The 12305-nt window shown below is 40.5% G+C and overlaps 1 protein-coding gene across 5 annotated transcripts in view; it reads right to left on the bottom strand.

The window, feature by feature from the left end:
- Positions 1-12305, bottom strand: part of dennd5a (DENN/MADD domain containing 5A) — a 367813-nt gene that overhangs the window by 105009 nt on the left and 250499 nt on the right. For all 5 annotated transcript variants that reach the window (XM_078549185.1, XM_078549187.1, XM_078549186.1 and 2 more), the window contains one exon: positions 11685-11766. In XM_078549185.1, coding sequence (XP_078405311.1) covers positions 11685-11766 — 82 coding nt within the window. The remainder of the gene's footprint in view (positions 1-11684; positions 11767-12305) is intronic.

Below are 12305 nucleotides of genomic sequence, written 5' to 3'. Positions count from 1 at the left end.
AGGAGACAGGGGAGAAGAGTTTAAGGAGATGGCTTGCAGAGGAGAAAAGAAGCTTAGGGTTATCTTTGCATTCCAAGATGATCCTGAAATAGCAAGCAGTCTTGGCAGATGAGAGCAGGATCTGATAGTGCATTAAGTAGCCCAGCCAGATCTGATGTTGAATGGTTAAGCCAGCTGTCCGTCATCAAGTCTGAATCCCTGAGATTTAAGGAAGTGGAATGAGGGCTGTACTAGGGGAACAGCTGGAGTGAGATATAGTAATGGTTTTAATGGAAATAATGGCATCAAAGGTGGAGGTGAGAGTGTGGTTGAGCAGATCAGTAGCTGAAGAAATGTCATGGTGAACAGCGAGCCAAAACCTAGTTAAACTAACCTAAAAATCATTGATAAATCCCTATAAGTAGAGTAGAGATGTTTTTCCTGCTCCTGAATGAATGTTCACCATAAAAGAGGGTGTTAGTTGGAGCACCAAGCTCAAAAATCATGGCACTGAGGTCAAATCAGTGATTGACACCACGAACTGTGAGTTCTGCATACTTCCTGTGGAGACTCCCTGTGCACACATTAACACCCCCACACCTCATTTGCTATAGCATGCACCAGGAGGAGGCAAAATGGCATACATCATATCAAAAACTAGACATTATGGGGCCAAATTTAAAGGCCATTATCTCCAAGGAGAACTCTGTAATTGTAACGTTCTTTGAAGAAAAATCTAGAGCGCTGATTTAATGGTATGTTCTCTGTCAGGCAAGGAAAGAAAAATCACGACAAATCTTGAAAGGGATGATTGCACTATGCTTCGGGAAAGCTTATCACTTGTCCATGAGGCAGCCCATTAATTATCCAGGCAGCAATTTCATTTCATTGAGAAGCATTTTTTAAAAAGTGTTTTCTTTGTTCCTCACTTGGTCTTTCAGCTTCCTTGAACCTTATTTATATTGTTTCTCTATGAAAATAATGTATTAATACAAGATAAATGAAGAGAGCTTTGTGCTCAAGGCCATGATGCAGACCGAGACAAAAGAGGCCATCTCGGTTAGAAAAGAGTGGAAGAAATGTTTCAAGACTTCAGCAAAGCTAGCTTAATTAAAAATCCAGTGTAATTATAACTGTTCGAGCTATTCACCCTTCTATAAAAATAAGGCAAGGTGAATCTGATAGCAAGAGTTGTGGGCCAAAGAGAACTCGGATGGTCTGTTGCAAGGTTAATTCTTACAAAACAATAATCATTTGTGCTACATAGCTTATGCAGAGTTACATTCACAATGTTCCTATCCTGGTTGTTAACCTTCCTGATGTAGTGGCAAAACTTCAACAAGCTATCAATGACAAAAGCAAACAGATTCAAAATGAAGGATCCAACACAAATGGCACTAGCTGCAACTGTTTCCCTTTGAGTATTGCTGAAGTAAGGAAACAAACAATCATACTGCAAGAGAAGAGAGTGCTGATTGGTTGGCGTTGCCAAGGAGAATGCAGCAGAGAACAGTTAACTGCTAAGCTTTTCATAGAGTCACACAGTGCAGAAGAGGCCCATCGATCTGCACCGACACGTGAGAAACACCTGACCTACCTACCTAATTCCATTGACCAGCACTTGGGCCATAGCCTTGAATGTTATGAAGTGCCAAGTACTCATCCAGGTACTTTTTAAAGGATGTGAGGCAACCCACCTCCACCACCCTCCCTCTGGGTAAAAAGGTTTTTCCTCACATCCCCCCTAAACCTCCTGCCCCTCACCTTGAACTTGTGTCCCCTCGTGACTGACTCTTCAACTAAGGGGAACAGCTGCTCCCTATCCACCCTGTCCATGTCCCTCATAATCTTGTACAGCTCGATCAGGTCGCCCCTCAGTCTTCTCTGTTCCAACAAAAACAACCCAAGTCTATCCAACCTCTCTTCATAACTTAAATGTTTCATCCCAGCCAACATCCTGGTGAATCTCCTCTGCACCCCCTCTAGTGCAATCACATCCTTCCTATAAATGTGGCCACCAGAGCTGCACACAGTACTCCAGCTGTGGCCTCACTAAGGTTCTATACAACTCCAACATGACCTCCCTACTTTTGTAATCTATGCCTCGATTGATAAAGGCAAGTGTTCCACATGCCTTTTTCACCACCCCACTAACATGCCCCTCCGCCTTCAGAGATCTATGGACACACGCCAAGGTCTCTTTGTTCCTCAGAACTTCCTAGTGTCATGCCTTTCATTGGATACTTCCTTGTCAAATTACTCCTTCCAGAGTGTATCACCTCACACTTTTCAGGGTTAAATTCCATCTGCCACTTATCTGCCCATTTGACCATCCCGTCTATATCTTCCTGTAGCCCAAGACACTCAACCTCACTGTCACCACCCGGCCAATCTTTGTGTCATCTGCAAACTTATTAATCCTACCCCCCACAGAGTCATCTATATCATTTATATAAATGACGAATAATAGAGGACCCAGCACAGATTCCTGTGGTACGCTACTGGACACTGGCTTCCAGTCACTAAAGCAGCCTTCTGTCATCACCCACTGTCTCCTACAACCAAGCCAATTTTGAATCCACCTTATCAAATTACCCTGTATCCCATGTGCATTTACCTTCTTTATAAGTCTCCCATGTGGGACCTTGTCAAAGGCTTTGCTGAAATCCATATAAACTACATCAACTGCACTACCCTCATCTACACACCTGGTCACCTCCTCAAAAAATTCAATCAAATTTGTTAGGCATGGCCTCCCTCTGACAAAGCCATGCTGGCTATCCCTGATCAAACCTTGTTTCTCCAAGTGGAGATAGATTCTCTCCTTCAGCATTTTCTCCAATAGTTTCCCTACCACTGACGTGAGACTCACTGGTCTGTAGTTGCCTGGCTTATCTCTACAACCCTTCTTAAATAGCAGAACCACATTAGCTGTTCTCCAGTCCTCTGGCACCTCCCCCATGGCCAGAGAGGAATTAAAAATTTGGGTCAGAGCCTCTGCGATCTCCTACCTTGCCTCCCTCAGCAGTCTGGGTCACAAATCATCCGGACCTGGATATTTGTCCACTTTTAAGCCTGCCAATGCCTCCAATACCTTGTCACTTCCAATATCAATTTGCTCAAGAACCTCGCAGTCTCTCTCCCCGAGTTCCATACCTTCATCCTTATTCTCTTGGGTGAAGACGGATGTGAAGTATTCGTTCAACATTCTACCGATGTCCTCTGGCTCCACCCATAGATTGCCCCCTTGGTCCCTAATGTTCAAATTCAAACCAGGCAGGTTGATTCTGATTGGTCAAGGCATTGCCATGGGGAATGAATGGCTGCCCTCAAACTTTTGTTTAGTTGGAAAAGGCAGAATACATGGCCATGCACCTCCAGTCTGCAAAGGACAGGGCCCTGTGTGTGAATATATGAGGCTTCTAGCATGCCTAATTGAGCCACACTACTAGCTCACCTGATAATCTTCAATTTGTTTTTCAAAGTGGTTCTTAGCACAATAAGGATTGTTTAGCAAGTGTTGTCTAATTGCTGAATCACATTTGATATTGGACATTATGTTTTGAGTTTTGTCAGCATGGGATGGTTGCGTATGATCAGTACATTTCTTGTTGTGAACAGCCGAAGGGATGTGCTGCTTGATACAATCCTCCAGTCCGGCCTACATACCTGGTATCACAGCGGCACTGTTCCCAGCTGCATTCTCCATGGTAACACCTCTATTACCAACTTACAACCAAATGACTATTTGTTTTCCTTTACCACTTTGACATTTTCCCTCTAGGATGTAGTGAAACCACCTCCCAAAGAGAATTTCTGTTAAGATCCCAGCTGAGGTTACACCTGGCCAAGGCTAATTCCAGAATGCAACTCAGCTTCATAGATCCTAACTTTTATTTGTTTGTGTAGATACGTGGAGAGTAGCTACTGAACAGAGGCACAGGGGTCAGCTGATGAACTTTTGACAAAAGAATAAAACATTTATTCAACATGAAAAGATTAACTATATTGCAATACTCCTTCACCCACAAATATACCTTTACAGATACATGCAGGTTTGTAAAGATAATACAAGTTATAAAAGCTATCTTATACTCTAATGTACACAGTCTATGTAAATCGATGGCACCCTGTGGTCAGACACACCACACTCTGAAATCAGGTGACAGATGCCATCTCAAACAGCTGCTACGGATCTCTCCTCAACTCCCCCTAGAGGCTTGTAACACCGTGAGCCAACCAGTCTCACTGAATTCTGTCCTTCACATGAGGGTTTCCAATCTCCACTCTCCAAGCCCTAGACTTAGAATCTTCTCCCAAACTGACACTTTCTCTCAGATGCCTTCCGCAAGGGTTCACCTCCAAGGTTTAAAACTCTTCTTCTGATGTTCCTCTTCCCTGGGTCATCACATGCATTCAAGCTGTCTTCCATGCACTCTCTCTCACTGTCTCAGCTGTCAACAGTACACCACTGCTTCATGTGCCCATAACAAAGAGTTGCAGACCTTCTGCCATCTCTTTGGACCTTCTTGCCTCTTGCAAGTTGTTCTCGCTTTAAATCTGCTTTCTGCAGCCTTTGTCTCCTGAAGTTTGAAGCTTGGAGCATTCCTCTCTGCCCCTCACTCTTAACTTCACTTAACAGGACCTTTCCCCAGGTTTCTGTCCTTCCTTTGACCAGAAGGTCTTCTTTGGACCTTGCTTTACCCTTTCAAATTCAATAAAGATATGCCCAGGCTGTCTCCTTACATTCCAAAATTTCTGCCTGTATGCCTCAAGGACTAACTCATATGCACTCAGAATAGCCTTTTTTACTGCATCGTAATCCACCGATATCTCTTCCAAAAGTGAAGCATAAACCCAATAAGCTCTACCTACCAACCTACTCTGTAAAAGTAATGTCCAGGTTTCTTTTTACCGCTTCATTTGCCTAGCTACCTTTTCAAATGAATTAAAGAATGCCTCAACATCTCTTTTCTCAAACTTTGGGAGAGCTTGCACAAACTTCAACATCTCACCGCTAAGTTTTAGGTTGCAAGTTTTTTCCTCATTAGAACTTTCTTCAGAATCTGAGATCTCTTTCTTGACTTCTAGGCTTTTAAGCTGATATTCTCTTTCCCGCTCCTTCTCTCTTTCCCTTGCCTCTCTTTCTTTATCCTTCTCTCTTGCCTGGAATTCCAGTTCCAGCTTCCTTTCTTTCGCCTGACTTTCTGCTTGCTCCCTTTGAAATGCCCTTTCTTTTTCTGCTGCCTCTAGTTCCGTTTTTTTGTCATTTCCTTTGCTTGTTCAAGTTCAAGCTTCTTAATTTCTAATTGAAGTCTCACTACTCCAGCTGTGACTCACTCCCTAGAAAATGTGGTCTCTCTGTCATCCCTTCCAGTTTTAAATGCTGTGCTATTATCTCAACTATGTCTACTTTCCTCGCCCCTTCAGGTAATTTTAACTCCAATTTTTCTGCCAAATCCATCAGCTTACTCTTTGCTAATTTCTGTATAACAGTCAGAGTTATGTTTTCCATCTCTAAAAAAGTCTTAACAACCTCCAACACCATTTCAAATTCCAACCTGTACAACATACCTCACAGCAACTCCAATTCCGATGTCCAGTACTTCTTTACCTCCACGTACTTGTTAAAAGGATTCACAGGTCCCACCAATGTCAAGGATTTCCAGTCCCAGACCAATTATTATTCCGCATCCAATCACCCGCTGACTAAGAGGTCCCGGGTACAAATCCTACTTTAATACAACCCCAACTGAGGTAGCGCTTGGACAAGCCTAATCCCAGAGTGGAACCCAGCTTGATAGATCCTAACTTTTATTTGTTTGTGTAGATATGTGGAGAGTAGCTACTGAACAGAGGCACAGGGGTCAGCTGATGAACTTTTAACAAAAGAATAAAACATTTATTCAACAAGAAAAGATGAACTATATTACGATACTCCTTCAACCATAACTATACCTTTATAGACGTATACAGATTTGTAAGGATAACTCAAGTTACGAAAGCTATCTTATATTCTAATGTACACAGTAAATGTACATTAATGTACATTTACAGCCCATGTAAATCTATGGCAACTGTGGTCAGACACACCACACTCTGAAACCAAGTGACAGATGTCACCTCAAATGGATGCTTTGGATCTCTCCTCAATTCCCCCCAGATGCTTGTCACACCATGAGCCAACCAATTTAACTGAATTCTGTCCTTCCAATTTCCACTCTCCAAGGCTTCGTCTTGGAATCTTCTCCCAAACTGACACTTTCTCTCAGACGCCTTCCGCAAGGGTTCACCTCCAGGGTTTAAAACTCTTCCTCTGATGTTCCTCTTCCCTGGGTCATCACTTGCATTCAAGCTGTCTTCCATGCACTTTCTCAGCTGTCACCGTACACCCACTGCTTCATATGCCCATAGCAAAGAGTAACAGACTTTCAGCCGTCTCTTTGGACTTTCTTGACTCTTGCAAGTTGTTCTCACTTTAAATCTGCTTTCTGCAGTTTTTGTATCTTTAATCTGAAGCTTGGAGCCTTTCTCTCTGCCCCTCACTCTTAACTTCACTTAACAAGACCTTTCCCCAGGTTTCTGTCTTTCCTTTGATTAGAAGGTCTTCTTTGGACTTCCCCCCCCGCCCCCCCCGCTTCACTCCCATGGACTTTTGGGGGTTTTCTTTAGCTTGGGGCTGGCTATCTGTTACCTTTGCTCCAGTCTCTCCTGGAAGCAACGTTCAGAACCAATTGCAATCAAACATCTTCCAAAACAACTGCTGTTTCTCTTCTTGTGTGTGTGTATGTGTGCGTCTCTCTCTCTCTCTCTGTGGGAGGGACCTGCCTTGCTGGCCCCTTGTTGCTAGGCAACAGTCCAATCCTTCTACCCCATTACGTTTACCTTTACTTTATAGGAGTCATAAAACTCCTCATTAGAAATGCAAGCACCTTTTTAAAGTGAAACTAAAACTCCATTTGATCTTTCTCAACACACAGATACAGAAATACAAATCAAACTTAAACTTTAAAGTTAATACTCATTCCTAACACCTACAAATACCAATATAACTTACTTAAACTATCTCTATTTCCTAACAGTTTCAGAGTTTGCAATGATACTGCCACTGTTTTTGCAGTGCAGGAATGCCCTCAACAGTGCACTTGCCATTTGAAGACAACACTGCTGGTAAAAAGGAATACAAATAAACAAGAATAACAAGCCCACAAAATATGACATATTAAGTGCCTTGATTCAAACTTTCAAAGAAAGTTGGTAACCCATTACTTGTTAGGTACAAGTAGAGGCTCTGTTGTAACCTTAGTACATTTGATGGAAACTAAGCAATTTACATAAGCAAAATACTGCGGAAGCCGGAAATTTTAAATAAAATCATAGAGCAATTTACATGGCTCTTTTAGACATTGATAATTCAGAAAATAACACTTCATTGCCTAATTTACAAGTGCTCGACTATTCAAATTGAATACATGCCTCAAATTCTCGGTGGTGAGGTGCATGTCCAGTTAAGTGCAAGCAGGATTGCAAAGGTAGGGTTTAAAACTGATTAAACCTGAGTAGGGAGTTGACAATGAGGGGAAAATTGGACAGAAAGAAAAGCATAGAGATGGCCTGTGGAGAAATTAACAGACTTGGACTTCAGTTGCTGCTGATTATTTTGCTTTCAGTGCTGGCTCTGTGCTTAATTACTCCATAGCTAAGCAAAACAAACAAAGGAGGTCCCAGTTTGATCCCTTGTCTTTAGTGATATAATTAATCACAGCCTCACCAGCTGCAGAGACATTAAAAATATTCTCACCCCAATGCTGAGGGAGCATAAAAATGTAAAAAATAATAGTTAGGGTTCTCATTCCTGAAGTAGCAACTGCCTCTGGACACGTGTGTGCATGTTTGTTGGTCAAGTTCAGGATTTGGTTCAGCTATGATGTCCCTCTCCAGCTGCTGACAATCTACTGTCAAAGCTCACATGAGGATAATGGCCATTTGGGCAAAAACGTGAAACTTGACGCTTTCAGAGTGGATGGCAGAAAGAAGAAAAACTGGTAGAAAAAGTTGGAAGAATGTTTTTCTAAGCCTGTAAATCTCACTTTAAAATAACAAGCTTTAATTAAAATTATCTATGTTTAACTGGACCTTAGATTCAATCACACCAATGAAAATGGAATATTTTTCTCTTATAACCATCATTTCATGACATTTGTATTTGTCTGTCTGTTTTGGCGATGTCAGTGTATAATATTGTTTTCACTTGCACTGGTGTGGAAGATCAAAAGCAAAGAATGTGGAAATGCCAACAATGCCCACCAAACAAACTCGGTGAATGAATTTCAGAGACTAAAAATTACTTTACACAAATTGATTTCATGCCTCACTTGAGAGTTTTTAATGTCACAAAGTCTGACTCTGTCCTGAAGCCCCAGAGATATACGCTGAATTTTGCATTCAGCGGCAAAGGTACAGCACTCACCACTGACCTTAAAGAAAACTGCCTACAAAAGATTTAGCAGGCTCTGTGGCATTGATTTCCCCTATTGCAATGTCAATTTCATTCTGGTGCCATCTATAGGGACCACAACTGTCCAAGAACAGTGAAGTCATCAAACAGACTGAGCAGCCAGATTGAAGAATTCTCAGACAGCAAACCAGGATGTACAAAGCATTGATTAGCCTTCATTTTTTAACCATTTTATAGAGAGTGAAATAAAGATTGGGACATACAATTAGAATTAATATAGAAAATGAAATACTGCAATTAAACTTTAACAAGTAGAAAAATCTATAATATTTCAGACTTATTAAATCAGTTTTTCAGGGCCAGAGTTGGAGTTTAGCAATAATTATAAAGTAGTGCACCATTAAAAACTCACTTACATTCATTCAACATGGCTCAACTTTTTCTATGGTTTTTACAAGAATAATGCATTAAAAATTTGAAGTTCAAGTCAAATCAGTGATTTTCTGCTGATTGCACCTATGAAGACTGCAAAAGCACACCCTCTGGAGGAGAAGTGTATCACCAACAGTAACTTGCATATTTTTATGTTTAACTAAACACAGAAGTTGCTGTCAATTTTAACCAGTAATGATGGTGAACGCTGACAGTTTTGCCATCATTAAAAGTGAAAATTCCAGACCGTTGGTTCAGGTGGTATGTTCAATGCCATTCGACAATCTACACTTAACTTTATGCATAAAGTAAAATGCGTCTCGGTGACATCCCCAAAATCTTGCTAGGAGTGTTCAAATGACAAAATAGTTCAGGAAACTGATGCAGCAACAACAAAAATAAACTCAATTACATTCTAAGTTGGTCAATAATATACAAAATGACCCACCTATATACTTATTAAAAAAATTCCCATCAGACTTAATTTTTGGTTCCCAAACTAGACAAAACCAATTCTAATATGTCACTCCGTACAGTTTGTTTAAATGGTGTGCAATTGATTTCACTGCTTCACCATGAACTTTATTTTAAAATGGTGCAATTAATATTACATTATATCGGAAATATTCTTTGCAGTCAAAAGTACTCATCCATAAGACTCCTTTGTAAGAAATAAATCACATGTGGTAACTGGTATTTCTGTTCAAGATGATGCCAGAGAAATATTCAATTCGAGTCAGCGAAACACAAGACTGAATGAGACAAACTGACATAACTGCGGTAGTGTTTTTCATTCATAGAACAGCATCAAATCAGGGGTTGCAAGTCATTCTATAACCAAGTGCCAGGCTCACAACAATAGTTATATAATTAAATGCTCTGAGGATCAAGTGAAACGTTGAATTACCGGCAAACCGTAGCAAAATGTAGGATTCGTTATTGGTTTACCTGCATTTACTATAGCAACTAAAATGAAAAGACACTTGTGTGTTCTACAGGATAAAATTTGGGCACATGTGCAGTACAATATACCTGGACTACTAGGACTCACCATCCCCGATAACAGTAATGGTTGTACCCTTAAAAATGGTAATATTCGCGGCTCAAAGTAAGGTCTGAAAAAAGGAGTTTCTGTAAACCAGAAGTGCATTCTCCATTTTTGTGAAAATAGCATGCCAATTATGAGTATTTTGTAACAGAAAACAAGGACACAATTTAATTGCACAAAAGCTTGCTGCAGCTGAGCTGTAGAGATGAACAAGTTCCAATGAAGTGCACACATGTGCTTAGTAAGCAAGAACAGGACTGGACTCAACTAGTCTCCACTGGCAAATAGTTTGCAAACAGTCTGAGCTCACACATGAAGAATGGCTATCTGGGCACAATACTTGAATACTGGGAGCTGCAGAACTGTACTACAGCATGAATCAGCAACTTTGAGAGAGAAAGGGGAAGAAAATGAAAGTACTTTCTTTTATATAGCATCTTATGCAGGAGGCTCCCAATTTCTTTACAGCCAAAGAAGTATTTTTGAAGTCTAATCGGTGTTGGAATGTGGGAAATGTGGCAGCTATTTAGCCCACAGCAGATCCCACAAAAATAATCCCACCTAATAATGACCAGATAATCTGTTTTTGTTATTGGTGAGGATAAATATTTGCCAGGACTACCCTATAATTTTCAAAATATTGCCATACGATTTTTGACATCTGCCCAAGGGGGCAGATGGGGCTTCAGCTTAACATCACATCTGAAAAATCACAACTCCGATAGTATAGCACTCTCTCAGTATTTACTGCTCCGAGCGTCAACCTAAATCTCATGCTCAAGTTCCTGGGATTGGTGCTTGATCCCACAAGTTTGAACTCAGAGGCCAGAGTGTTACCATTGAGCCAAAGCTGCCCAATGGGGTGTTTCTAACAGAAAGTATCATCTAGAACTTAATGGCAGCAATAACTCAATTTCATGGAAATTATTTAAAATTAGTTATAGAAACTATTTGAAAACGATAGTGCATCCGAGCCATGAGAAACAAAAAATATCATAACTAGGGTGGGAGGTTCTTAGAACGGTAAGTACTGTATTTTTAAGCAGTATTTGCATTGCAGCAGTCAACGAACTACAAAGGTAAGATTGCTACTTTTTCTGTTCCTCAAATTCAAGCTTGTTTGCACTATTGCCCAGCAGATGGCACTGTTAGCCTTCTTATCTGAAGCAAAGTTGATACACAAAGATTCCTAGAGCACTGTTTACAAAGTCTGTGAACATTCAGGGGTCAAGAAGCAATTTCCAAGATTTTTCCCACAGAACTGATCCAGAGTTTCTATCTCTGTTATTTAATCCTCTCCCAGGACATGGGAGAGGGGCGACGGGAGTCATGCTGTTAAGTTACACCATGACAGTATGGGACAGGCTCAGTAAACCATCATGGATCAATGGATCTGAACAACCCTTTATAGAAAAGAAACATTTGTAGGAATATAAAGTCAGAACAGGGGAGTGGATTACATTGGATAGCTCTTTCAAAGAACTTAAAAAGGCATGATGGATTGAATTGCTTCCTTCTAGATTGTATGATTAAAGTGTAACTAATTCTGTAAAATCAAGAAGCTTTAAAAACTTACTCCAATTATCAAACTCCCTCATCAGGGAGCTTAACAATATCTTCCTTGTGTGCTGTTCTATCATACTATCACCAAATAGTGAATCACGCAATTCAAAGTAAGTCAGCAAACTTTTTCCAGAAGATAATTTAAACACACAATTAAAACTTCTTTGGAGCCAAGTAACAAACAGGTTAGGATAATGAACTCGCCTCATATCCTGGGTCAGAGAGATCTTTAAGGGAGGCATGGCAGGACAATCAAATTTTCTCCTCTCCAGATCTTGGATGATTCCTAAGGATAACAAGGATATGTGGATTTTAACATATTTACAGCTTCATTTCTGCTCCTTACATCCTTAATCAGGTGGTATCAAATGCACTGATATACAGGAATGGACTATGGTACTGTCATAATGGGCTATGGCAGTGTGGTGTTAGTTACTGGGCTGATAAACTCAAGGGCTGGATCAATAATCCAGAGAACATGAGTTTGTATCCCACCATGGCAGTTTGAGAACTTGATTTAATTAAAACAAAAGTCTGGAAATAAAATACTTGTATCACAAAAAGTGAACATGAAGCTGTTAGAATGTTGGAAAACCCAGCCAATGTCTTTAGGGAATGCCCATCCTTACATGGAGAAGAAAGTTATTACTTGACATATTTACCTACCTTTATCTTGTGAACATCTGAAAGAGAATTACGGTTACAGAGGCAATTTGGCTCATCTGAATTCAACCACCCTGAAAAATTTTAATGTGACTCACCTGTAACATCCAATTGTTTCTTAAATGATTCCACTACTTTATCTGGAAGTTTATTCACATGTAA

The sequence above is a fragment of the Cetorhinus maximus genome, chromosome 9 (assembly GCF_964194155.1).
Source record: "Cetorhinus maximus chromosome 9, sCetMax3.hap1.1, whole genome shotgun sequence".
Lineage (NCBI taxonomy): Eukaryota > Metazoa > Chordata > Chondrichthyes > Lamniformes > Cetorhinidae > Cetorhinus > Cetorhinus maximus.
This window is presented reverse-complemented; position numbering and strand designations above follow the sequence as displayed.